The following is a 13079-nucleotide window of genomic DNA, read 5'->3' on the forward strand; positions in this document are numbered from 1 at the left end:
AACGTAGACTGAAGTTTGCTAAACGGTGCAGAGGACATTACTGCTGGGCTATGCCTGCTGGGAAGCCGTGCCACTGACCCCAGTGGATTTTCCACAGTCAGGTTTCCTAGTTTTCATGTCAATGCCAGGTGCCCATCTAGAGGTGCATCTCAGGTGCCTGCTTGCTCATGGAGGGAAACTCAGACATATTGAGTTGGGTCCAGAGGATTATCTGGATTCCCCCAGTAAGCAGGAAATAGTGCTCCCTTAAAACAAAGTGCCACTTAAAAACAAAAAAAAATAGTTACCTTAAATTTCCAGAGACCAGGCAACGATCTCAGCATAGTCTCCCAGGTGGGACCCACAAACCCATTGGGGTCATAAAGACATCATAGGAATAACAAGGCTCCTACTTGTTTCCATCAGGAGCAATGGCTGTCTAAATTAAGGGGGCACAGGGAGATGAAAATCAATCTGAGTTTGGTTCTTAATATTTTCTGTAACAAAAATAAAGATTCCATGTTAGACATTGCTTTGATAGCGTTATTGATCCACTGCCAGAATCAGATACAGTAGTGGGATTGGAGCTAAATTATGACACCAAGTGGAAAATCAAATATTCAATCAAACAAAAAATGAAAATTACAGATGGTAAAATTGTTTGAAGAAATCTTTTATGGCTATCATATTCTGTTTTGCAGGTTTCCGAACTATGGCACTTGATGACCAAATGACTCTACTCCGGTACTCTTGGATGTGCTTAATGACGTTTAGCCTTAGCTGGAGATCGTACAAACACACCAGTGGCACAATGCTTTACTTTGCACCAGACCTGGTGTTCAATGAGTAAGTGATTTTTATATCATTTTTTTGTTTACAAATGTTCTCCCCATACAATGCATGTTGTTAATGTTGTTCATTAGGCAACAGACAGGGCACTCGATATCAGATTGGTTTGTCTTGATCCACAACACAAAAACTGCCCATAATTCTGTTTCCTGCACTATATAATTCAGTATATTTTGCTGCTTTGTGGTTGCAATGGAAGCACATTTTGTTAAATCCCAGTTATTTGATGTGTGCTGGTGTATATTGATGATTTGCTGCAACAGATTTTTAGTATATTAAATTCTGGCATTTCACCAGTACGCATCAGTCAATTACAGGAGAGTAAATTCAACTTATAGTGATGTTTGATAAGTGATAATTAGGTGGAAACAGCTATTATCCCTCAAAATGTCTTATTTCAGCAGCGATAAATTTGGGATATCCAGTTGTGGCTATAAACATCTTAATATGGAGACTTCTAAGTTGAGTAAGTCGACATGACATGCAAAAAGTAATAGGGTTAGATAAATCTATGACTGAGGCATTTATGCTAGGGTCATATGAAAATAATTAATAAATGAAAGCAGACAGATCATGGAAAAGATAGTCATAGTTATCATAGAGGTTGTGAGGTATATGAAGAAGGCTTGAGAGCAATCAGAGCCAGACACGTGAGAGTAATGGACAGCATAGGAGAGGCTAAGAAATGGTTTATAGAAAGCATCATTATGTAATGCCATTAAGCACCAGCCAGAATTCCTGTCATCCTCCAGCCCTCCACTAATACCCACCTGCATGCTCCCAGGGGGGGAAACTTATTTGGAGTGCATTTGGAGGCACAGGCAGCCTTTTAGCATATTAGATCCTGGCATAGAACCAATGTACTGCTATTGCTGTATGCCCTGTAAAATCTAGTAATCTAAGCAATTTCCTGGTGTATACTATAATAGGCTGACATGGAGCAAGGCCTGAGTGATAAATGGAGGCAAATATTCAGGCACAAATATGCAATGCAGTAATTCTCCTTCTGAATATTCTCTCTTTCTGACACAACAGAGTGCTGTACACCAGTATTGTTCAATAGAAATCGCTGACTGGCCATGAGCGTGGCTACAGTGACACCGTTTAGGCACATGTACTAATTTTAGTAGAAAACACTTTACACACAATACAGGTAAATGTAGATCACGTATATATTTACTTAAAAAATATTACCATCATTCAGTCTGAAACGTTTCAGTCTTTCACCAAAGGAAATTTATCAGTCATCTTAGAGCAGCTTCTAGGTTTTTGTCCAGCAGTTGCGAGCAATACTTTGGCTTCATCAGAGTGATTGTTGAGAATGTTGACTCGCACAACAGGACACCAGACCAGCCCCTGCTCTCCATCCAGAACACGCTTGGATGCTGCATTCCCTTTGCCATGATGTGCCCTCTCCCGCCTGTCGTAGGGGGTTTTAATATAGAGGCCCAAAGGAGAGATAGAAAGCATCTGGATAAAGTTTATATCTCATGCTGTGCTGTGGACTGTGAATTGAAATCTACCAAGGTAGTCCACATAATGGCCTCCTTCACAGCCTCTTTTCCCCAGTGTGGCTGGCTTCCAGACCATTTGAAGTCATAGTAATGAACATAAGAACATAAGAAATAGGAGCAGGAGTAGGCTATCTGGCCCCTCAAGCCTGCTCCGCCATCTGATCTGATCATGGACTGAGCTCCACTTCCCTGCCCGCTCCCCATAATCCTTTATTCCCTCATTCTTCTGAATTCTAATGTGTAGAGGCCCAACCTACTCAACCTGTCTTCATAAGTCAACCCCCTCATCTCCGGAATCAACCTAGTGAACCTTCTCTAAACAGCCTCCAATGCAAGTATATCCTTCCTTATATGTGGAGACCAAAACTGCACGTAGTATTCTAGTTGTGGCCTCACCAATACCCTATACAGTTGTAGCAGGACTTCTCTGCTTTTATACTCTATCCAATAAAGACCAACATTCCATTTGCCTTCCTGATTACTTGCTGTACCTGCATACTAATTTTTTGTGATTCATGCACAAGGACCCCCAGGTCTCTGCACTGCAGCAGTTTGCAATTTTTCTCCAATTAAATTATAATTTGCTTTTCTATTTTTCTGCCAAGGTGGATAACCTCACATTTTCCTACATTATACTCCAGCTGCCAAAATTTTGCCCACTCACTTAGCCTGTCTATATCCCTTTGCAGATTTGTTGTGTCCTCCTCACATCTTTGTCTCATCAGCAAACTTGGCTAAATTATACTGGTCCCTATTAATATAGATTGTAAATAGTTGCGGCCCCAGCACTGATCTCTGCGGCACCCCACTAGTTATTGTTTGCCAACCGGAAAATGACCCATTTATTCCGATTCTATTTTCTGTTAGTTAGCCAATTCTCTATCCATGCTAATATATTACCCCCAACCCCGTGAGCTTTTATCTTGTGCGGTAACCTCTAATGGCGCTATAATGGTTTTATGAACTTAGTTATTGTTGATTAGCTTTAACAGTACTTGCTTCCTGCCACTCCCACCTCAGTGATTACTTTAGTGAAAGTCTTTTTCCAAAGATGAAGTTTAAAATATCTCTCATCCCTTTCTTTCTTACAAAATTAATATTTGCTTCACCTAACTTATGCCGAGCCCCTGATCTGTTGCCACCTCTTGCCTGACTCTCCCAGTCTGTTGCTACTGTCCACATGAATCTCAACATCTGTCACTAATCCTGAGCCCCATTCAGCTGCAGCTGGCCATGCGACAACTCCTCCTGTTTCTCCCATGTGGCAGAATACAATCTGCAGGAACAAAAGATACATTATTTAGAGAGTCAAATAGAGATAAAAGCAGCAAAGTAAGAAAAGGGAGGGAGGAAAGAGAAAATCAAGAAAGAAAGGAAAAAGAGCAAAAGCAGAGGAAAGATAAATAGGAATGAAGGAAGAGAAAGAAGAACAGAAGAGGAGAGCAAGGAAAGCCAAAATAGAGGCAATAAGAAAGAAAACAGAAGTGGAGGAGGAGAATTGAGATTTGCCAGCATAACCCACAAATTGGCCTCCTGTAAGAATTATTGGGTAGGGTTGGTGTTAAAAGGTTTGAGAACCACCAACCTATGCAGTCACATCACACTCTGCTGTTATCTCTGTTTTCCTCCTTTGGTGCAGCTCACTTCCCTCAACCGCAAGGGCAACCTAGTGCCTTGTCTCTATCAGTATATTTAGCTAGAAGACACTAGCTCTGATATTCTCGCTCTACTTGTTGACATCTGCTTTGCTTCTGCTCAGAGTCAATGAACTAAATCAATTGAAGTCAGTAGAGAGTAAAATCAGATAGGTGTAAAACAGACATCCGGCTCAAACCTGCCCCTTTCCTGCTGGGTGGGTTTGGTTAAGTTGAGGGCTGAAATGTGTATGATGTGTGCCATTTTTTTATGCAGTGTGGGGCAAGAGAGACATGAACCACCGTTTCAGACCTCACTCTTAGTAATGTAAGAAAAAATTAGTGGCATTAAGTGCACTACATCTAAAATCTGCAGTTTTTGATGGGTGCAAAGAGTTCGAAAGATTTCATTTTTGAATCCTGTTATCTCGCTTCACTTTACAAAAAGAAGAAAAGTTATGTGATGTTACACATTCATTTCATTTATATTAATTTTACCTGCAGATCTGTAGAGTTTACAACTTTTTTTTAGCAAATTAATATTATAAATGTTAAATTAATAAATGTTTTAGACTTGTATAAAGATTACATTATACTGACAAACTTGGAGGAAAAATGAGCCTGCTTCTACTTGGGACCCAATGTAACGTATTTACATTTCTACTCTCATGAGGGCGGGGGGAGGGGGGAAGATTTGATATGCCGAAGAATAACTGTGGGAAATGTTATCCACTGCAGAGCTTCCTCTGAGGATAATAAACAGATGTCTGTGTGTTTGTGTTACGTAAATACCCCAAGCAGCTGTAACAGTCAGAGATTTGTGTTATGTAACAGTGAGTAAGTTTAGAAGCAAGATTTGGTGCTGTTTAAGGAATCTATGATTTTTCTGTAGGAAGGATATCATGGGGAGTTCAACTTGCATAAATGCAGATTTAGAAAGGCTTTTTTTGTCCTAGGTATTTTTTATTAGACGACTCAGTGATGTAATTTAATCCTTGCTCATTAATTTATTGTTGCAGTTTTTTTTCAGATTTAGAGTAAAGACTGAACTGTTATGTTGATCTGCAGTGCATTGTAAAACACGGTTTGCATTAAATCTCAAATATTATTTAGGTTGCCCCCATAGTTGCATTTATTTCACCCTTCCTTCCTTATTTTTCCATGTCATGCGACGATCTGCAGTAGAGAACGGAGCAGACCTCTGCCAGGGCACTCAGTAACCAGTCACTAGACGGCACAATAAAATCAGTTGGATGAATCACCTATTGATTTCCCACCATCAACAAGGAGTCTGTACTCGGGTGATTATTTGTGATGAGACTGTCAAGTTTGGACACTCACTCAAGGCAATTTTAACTCTCTCCGATCAGCATGAAAGGAGCAGGGGAATATTTAAAGTGGAGTGGTTCCATTAATAGCTCCATTCCTGTTGATCTGCGATTTTAACATCACCCTTATACATTAAAAAATCCATAGATCTCCTATACACTAAAACTCGTCTGCGGTCATGATACTTCTTTAGGCACTGGAGCCAGGTCTTCTGGGCGACACTGCTGGCAGTGGCAGCCTCGACGATCTGGTCCCACATTATTCCTTCTAGGGGACCTCCTGCCCAGTGTGGGTAGAGGACCTCACTTCCTCTTTTGACCCCCTGCACAAAGCTGGAGTGCTGCGTGCGACACCTTGGGTGCACTTGCCCTGGCCTGTTGAGCCATTTGTGTTCGTACTGAAGGGGGTCGAAATTCACCTCCGCCAGAAACGGGTCGCACCTAACGTTTTTCTTGTGTTTTGGCTGCCGCAATGGATGCAGCAACCCACCTTAGGAAATTCAGCTTTTTGTCATTTTTTTCGAGCGGGGCGGAAGTCGGTCAGAATGAGGGCGGAGTTAAAGGGGAGAGCCGCTGCGAGCTCTGAAACTTTTTAACTTAGGTCCACTAGGCCACCAGGGAGGGTTTCGGCCAGGCCAGTGGCCTGGCACCTAAGAGAGGGTGCCAGACTGCCTGTTGGCGGCCCGGCCAAACCCGGGGGCATAATTGTCGGGCCAACCTCGTAGTTGGTCGGAAAAAAAATAAGATGGCAGCCGCGGCAGAGCGCCCTCCCCTTTAATAGAGGCCGCACCGCCATTTTGCGCACACTACAAACACAATGCACCGACAGAAAAAAGTGTCGGGGGCACCGAGCGGCTGCTGGTAGATTTTCTACGGTGAATTTTGTTTCGGGTCGGGAGATCGGTGGTGCGTGCTTTGATGACTCACTTAGGAGGGTTCGGCAGCATCGGTGCAGAAGTGGGGACCGCTGGAAAAACCACCGGGGAGAATTTCGCGAGCGGCGGCTATTCGACTACAGATTGACGGCCATTCGACACCACGGCATGGCCGCCGCTTTCCAGCGGTAATAGCCTTATCGGGATGCGGAATTTCAGCCCCAAGCACTTTTACCATTTTTACGTGCAGAAGGCAGTTCAGCTTTAAGGGCTGAAGACTGCCTACTTTGGAATGATTTTTAATGTTGTTATCAGAAGGCAGTTGAACTCTAAGGGCAAGAGACTGCCTATTTTTAAATGATTTTTTAAAAATTAAGAAGGCAGTTCCACTTTAAGGGATTGAGACTGTTTTCTAAAAAGACAGACTTGCCTTAAGAAAAGGCGTCCTCACTCCAGGGACGCTACAGGGATGGGGCATTGGGCCTCCTGCTGTGCGCATAGCCTAAAGCAACGCGTTCCTGGTCGGTTGTGCACTGAAATCATTCAAATCAGCAGGCTGTACCAAACTAACGTACTGCCTGTGATTTATTACGTGCGTGAGCAAATCTTGCTCCATGACGGCACTGCCCGTTCTCAGGTGTTGACTTTAAAATGTTGTTTAATGAGCTGCATTTACAGTACAGTAGTGTTGTGGTTATTTTACTGGATCAGTATTCTAGAGGACAGGGTTAATAAGGCAGAGAACATGAACTCTTAACTCCACCATGGCAGATGAGATTTTGAATTCAGTTTAAAAAAGGTCGAGAAACCCGGCAGTGAAAGGGAGGCGGGAGTTGTCGGCTCCACAAGTGCCTTTTACAACACTGCTTGTGGGAAAGGAGGAGCGGGAGTGCCTCCCCCTCTCCCCTTTCAGCCTTGATGGCCCTCCCCCTTCGAGTCTCGATTGCTCTCCCCCCGCCCCCTTCCTCTTCGAGCCTCGATTGCTCTCCCCCCGCCCCCTTCCTCTTCGAGCCTCGATTGCTCTCCCCCCGCCCCCTTCCTCTTCGAGCCTCGATTGCTCTCCCCCCATCCCTCACCCCCTACTCACCTTCCAGCCTCGATGGCCCTCTCCAGCCTCATAAGAATTAGGAGCAGGAGTAGGCCATAACGGCCCTTTGATCGTCTACATTAATTCCACTTTCCCACCCGATCCCCATACCCCTTGATATCTCTAGAGTCTAAAATCTATCTATCTCAGCCCTGAATATACTCAACAACGCAGCATCGATAGTCCATTTGGGTAGGGAATTGTAAAGATTCACAACCCTCTGAGTGAAGAAATTCCTCCTCATCTCAGTCCTAAATGGCCGACCCCTTTTCCTGAGACTGTGCCCCCTAGTTCTAGCCTCTCCAGCCAGGGGAACCAACCTCTCAGCATCTACCCTGTCAATCCCCCTCAGAGTCTTATATGTTTCAATTAGATCACCTCTTATTCTTCTAAACTACAGAGAATATAGGCCCAATTTCTCCTCATAGGATAATCCTCTCAACAACAAAAACACCTTCAACGTAGTGAAACGTCCCAAGGCACTTCACAGGAGTATTATGAGACAACAAATTTGACACAGCCACATAAAGAGAATTTAAGGCAGGGCTTGGTCAAAACGGTAGGTTTTAAGGAGTATCTTAAAGGAGGTAGAGAGGCAGAGAGGCAGAAAGATTTAGGAAGTGAATTCCAGAGCTTCGGGCCTAGGCAGCAGAAGGTACGGCCACCAATGGTTGAGCGATTATAATCAGGGATGCTCAAGAGGGCAGAATTAGAGCAGCGCAGACATCTCAGGGGCTGAAAGAGATTACTAAGATAGGGTGGGGGCGAGGCCATGGAGGGATTTGAAAACCAGGATAAGAATTTCAAAATCGAGGCGTTGCTTAACCGGCAGCGAACACAGGGTGATGGGTGAGCGGGACGTGGTGCGAGTTAGGACATGGGCAGCCGAGTTTTGGATCACCTCTAGTTTACGCAAGGTAGAATGTGGGAGGCCAGCCAAGAGTGCGTTGGAATAGTCGAGTCTAGAGGTAACAAAGGCATGGATGAGAGCTTCAACAGTGGATGAGCTGAGGCAATGGCAGAGACAGGTGATGTTACGGAAGTGGAAATAGGCGGTCTTAGTTATGCTGCGGATATGTAGTCAAAAGCTAATTTCAGAGTTAAATATGGCACCAAGGTTGCGAACAGTGTGGTTCAGCTTCAGAGAGAAGTTGGGGAGAGGGATGGAGTCAGTGGCAAGGGAACAGAGTTTGTGGTGGGGTCTGAAATCAATGGCTTCGGTCTCCCCAATATTCAGTTGGAGAAAACTGGATGTTGGACAAGCAGTCTGACAATTTTAGAGACTGTGGAGGGGTCGAGAGAAGTGGTGAGGTAAAGATGGGTGTCATCAGCTGATGCTGTGTTTTCGGATCAAGTCGCCAAGGGGCAACATGTACATGAGAAATAGGAGGGGGCCAAGGATAGATCCCTGGGGGACACCAGAGGTAACGATGCGGGAGCGGGAAGAGGAGCCAATGCAGGTGATTCGCTGGTTACGATTAGATCGATAAGAATGGAACCAGCGAGTGCAGTCCCACCCAGCTGGGCGACAGTAGAGAGGCATTGGAGGAGGATGGAGTGGTCAACTGTGTCAAAGGCTGTAGACAAGTCAAGGACGAGGAGGGATGGTTTGCCTTTGTCACAGTCACTAACAGTGTCATTTGTGACTTTGATGAGAGCTGTTTCAGTAATGTGATAGGTGCGGAAACCGGATTGTAGGGATTCAAGCATGGAGTTGCGGGAAAGATGGGCACAGATTTGGGAGGCTATAACACGTTCAAAGACTTTGGAGAGGAAAGGGAAGTTGGAAATGGGGTGGTAGCTTGCAAGGACGGAGGGGATGAGGGTTGGTTTTCGGAGGTGAGGGGTGATGACGCCAAATTATAGGGAGGGGGAACAGTATCTGAGGAGAGAGAACCGTTAACAATGTCAACTAACATGGGAGCCAGAACAGGAAGTTGGGTGGTGAGCAGTTTGTGGGAAATTGGGTCACGGGTGCAGGATGAGTTCGGAGAGGTCATGAAAGGACATCGCAGAGAAATTGGAGAAAGATGTGAGGTCAGGGCTAGGGCAAGGGCATCCTTAGAGGAAGTTTGGCCCGGTGGGCTAGGGGAAGGAAGAGAAAAGGCAGATGCAACCAAACGGCTGGTCTTAATCTTAGAAACAAAGAAGTCCTCCTCACACATTGTCGGAGGTGAGGGTGGAGACTGGGAAGAGTGGTTTAAAAAGATGGTTAGTAGTGAAGAATAGAAGCTGGGATATATCTTTATATTCCAGAATGAATTTTGACCGATGGCAGCAGGACCCGATAATGTTTTATGTGGTCCAGCCAGATCTGGTGGTGAATGGCTAAACCAGTTGTCCGCCATATCTGTTCCAGTCTGCGTCCCTTGGACTTAAAGGAGCGAAGATCAGGGCGGTACTAGGGGAAATGGCCAGGGTGAAGGAGAATAATTGTTTTAACAGGGACGAGGGTATCAAAGGTGGTGGTGAGGGTGTGTTGAGCAGATCGGTAGCTGCAGAAATGTCATGGTGAATGGAGGGCCAAAAGCTGGACAGTTGGGAGTTCATAAGCGCACTTGTAAGAGAGTCGGGAGAAATGTTTTTCCGGGGCGGACATAGAAAGAGGTAAGGTTGGGGTGGGGGGCGGGGGTGGAAGGGATGAAAGGAGGATGTGGGTGGAGAGTGATATGAGGAAGTGGTCAGAGATAGCCTTATCTGCGATTGACACGATGGAATAGCGAGGTTACGAGAGATGGCAAGGCTAAGGGGGTGGCCATGAATATGGGTTGGGGAGTTTACATGAAGGGAGAGATTAAGGGAAGATAGGAGGCTAGTGAACTCAGAGGAGAGAGAACATGATGAATTGAGATGGAGTTTGAAATCACTGAGGATGAAAAGTCGTTCGGTGCAGAGGCAGAGGGAGGAAAGTAGTGAAGAAATATCGGTAATAAAATGTTTATGGTAATTGGCTTGGCGGTAGAGAACGAGAATTTTAAATGAGATGTGAAAGGGTGGAATAAGGTGAGATGCTCAAAGGAGGAGAAAGTGTCGGAGGAGTCGGGGGACAGACCAATGTGTGATTTGCTGATGAGAGCCACACCACCCCCACGGCGGTCTGAGTGGGGCAAGTGGTGGAAGGTATAGCCAGGCAGGGAGGCTTCATTTAATGGTAAGGTGTCATCACCCCTCTCATCCCAGGGATCAAACGAGTGAATCTTTGTTGCACTGCCTCTAAGGCATGTATGTCCTTTCTCGGATAAGGAGACCAAAACTGTGAACAGTTAAAATCGGCAGGACCTTTATGTACCCAGTTTTTCTGGGTTCCTCGGCCGATTTTGGCTTCCCCCGAATCCTCCTTGCCTCACCGTGGCTATCAGTGCCATGGAGCCAGTTTAGTACATTAATAGGGCTGGATTTTCGGTTCTGCTCATTTCGGGGCGGTAATGGTGGCGGGCGGGTAAAGTTTGCGCCCGGGAACAGTTTGCACCTCAGTCAGCAAAATTCAGCTGGGTCCTGAGTGTGGGTCGGAGCGCTAAGGGATGGGTTACACATCTCTTTTAGGTCTCTAGGCCGGCTGAGCGAGTGAAAATCCCGAGCTAAACAGCTGGCCACGGAGCGCTCTAAGAGAGGCCTCGGGGGGGCAGGGGGGGGAAAACCTGAAAAAAACCAGCAAAAACATTCCCAATAAATAATCACGCCACCACAACATAAATTGCAAAAAGAAACAATCACACTTACCTGAGGTCGACATTATGCACCTCACAGCTGCCGAAACAGCTCGGACCACCAGCTTTCACAGGCGGTCCCAGCAGGGTGCTCTACAGAGCGCTATGGATCGGGCAGCAGCCAACAATCAAGCCAGGGTCGCAAGCAGGGCGTTGCACACCGGCTCGCCTCTTCCGGGCGGTAATGTTCCGCGCCCCATCAAAACTGGCACCGAATGTCCCGACGGGGCGCTGGAAGCTGGCCTCCTGCCCGGAAGTGCTTACCGGCGCCCAGGGGCGCTAACAGAAGTAGCAGAAGACCACAAATCCAGCCCCTGTGTCACTAGCATCATTTCATGACATCAATGTGTCAAAGCTAATGAAAGTTTTTGACTTTAAATGGACTCCTGTGATGATGTCTTAATACTATGTGATTGTACAGAAACTGGGTCTCACTCTGTTCCCAATCAATTTTTACAGAGAACGGTGTCAAATGAGAACTGGTGGGAGCTTGATCAGTGCTGCTGTCTGAATACAAAGCAGCAAAGTAAAAGCATCTTATTTACATTTTCCCGGCAAGGTGCCAAGAACATATTCTTCTACTTCCTGTTTATCTTGGAGACTGGCCATTTCTGCTTTAACTGCTTAACTCAATTATACAGCCATTGCATTTGGTGTCGGCTCATGTGTTTAGAAACTGCACTTGAACATTAGCATGTTTTATCAACAACTTTAAAGTATTGTGGGGCAAAATTGCCAGTGGTCCTGCAAGTTTGGTGGGCTGTAACTTCCACCTGCTCCTCGTCCCTGCCGTAAAACCGTCCCAAATCATGGGGCTGGAATTGTTTAAATATTTGGGGGATCACCGGCACCCACCCTATGGAAGTGTCAGGATTTCAGAGCAGCTCCTTGCTGCACCATGGGGTTTGGGGGAAGGGTGGGGGAAGATCAATTACCCACATACAGCAAGTATCGCCGCTGCTTGCTGACCGTAAAAGATGCACGCCCCAAACTGATACCGGGTCAGAGACAGAGGAAATGCAAGCAGCAGAAAAGTCTGCCCCCTTCCCCACCATTGGAACTTGCCACGGCCAAGAGTTGGAAACCTGGTGGAGACAGGTTGTGCCACAACTCCTGGTCCCTCTGCTGCCACTATGACTCACTTTCTCCCCAAGGGGTAAGCAGGAGGTCCAGGTTTATCTTTTATATAATATAACTTAGCAAACCATTTTCTTATTTTATTATTCCTTTTGATGTACAAAGATCTGGAAACCATCATATCTGCCCATTTATTTCTGTGCACATAATATACTAACTTGTGGCCTGAATAAATTAGACTTCATTAGATTTAATCTACATTTATAATTGACTCCGGAACACACACTAGCTATAATTTACATAAATAAAAAAAAACTACAGCGGCCAGTAATCTGAAATAAAAATAATGTCTGGCAGAACACAGCGGGTTCCTTCTCTGAAAAGAGAAAGAACATGTTAATGTTTCAGTCATGAGCAGCCAACAATTGAAAATAGCACCTCAATGCCCAGAGATATCCACGGTCTTCCTGATGCAATTTCCAACCAGGCTTTTAAGTGGACGAGCAACTGCCTGCCTGAAACAGACAGGAGGCTGCCTAGATATGCAAATCAGGGTCCCACACTAGATGTAAGACCTCAATTGCAATTTTCAGGCATAAATGGGTGGAGCATGTGTCACACATACTCTGTCATTAATACCAGGCAGTGAGCAGCCTAACCAGGGACCACTGCAGGCCACTCAGGAAAAGTTAGAGGTGAAATTGATCTACGTGAAACCGGCTATTAGTGATTTGGCAGCTTCAATGGAAAAGAAAATCGGGTGCTCTGGAACTCCCTCCCGAAACCTCTCCGCCTCTCTACCTCTCATTCCTCCTTTAAGATGCTCCTTAAAACCTTTCTTTGACTTGGCTTTGGTCATCTGTCCTAATATCTCCTTGTGTCCAGTATCAAATTTTGTCATAACACTCATGTGAAGCGCCTTAGGAGATTTTACTACATTAAACGTGTTATATAAATACAAGTTGTTATTGTTGCAGAGTAAAGCTGGCTGCCAGTTCGCTCTGAGCCCATTTTGTGTTGCTGACATAG

At 45.4% G+C, this 13079-nt stretch overlaps 1 protein-coding gene across 1 annotated transcript in view; it reads left to right on the forward strand.

Moving 5' to 3' along the window:
• The window catches only part of LOC139247057 (mineralocorticoid receptor-like), a 206670-nt gene that overhangs the window by 74125 nt on the left and 119466 nt on the right, over window positions 1–13079 (forward strand). The window contains exon 3 of the mRNA XM_070871480.1: window positions 681–825. Coding sequence (XP_070727581.1) covers window positions 681–825 — 145 coding nt within the window. The remainder of the gene's footprint in view (window positions 1–680; window positions 826–13079) is intronic.

The sequence above is a fragment of the Pristiophorus japonicus genome, chromosome 2 (assembly GCF_044704955.1).
Source record: "Pristiophorus japonicus isolate sPriJap1 chromosome 2, sPriJap1.hap1, whole genome shotgun sequence".
NCBI classification, from domain to species: Eukaryota; Metazoa; Chordata; class Chondrichthyes; family Pristiophoridae; genus Pristiophorus; species Pristiophorus japonicus.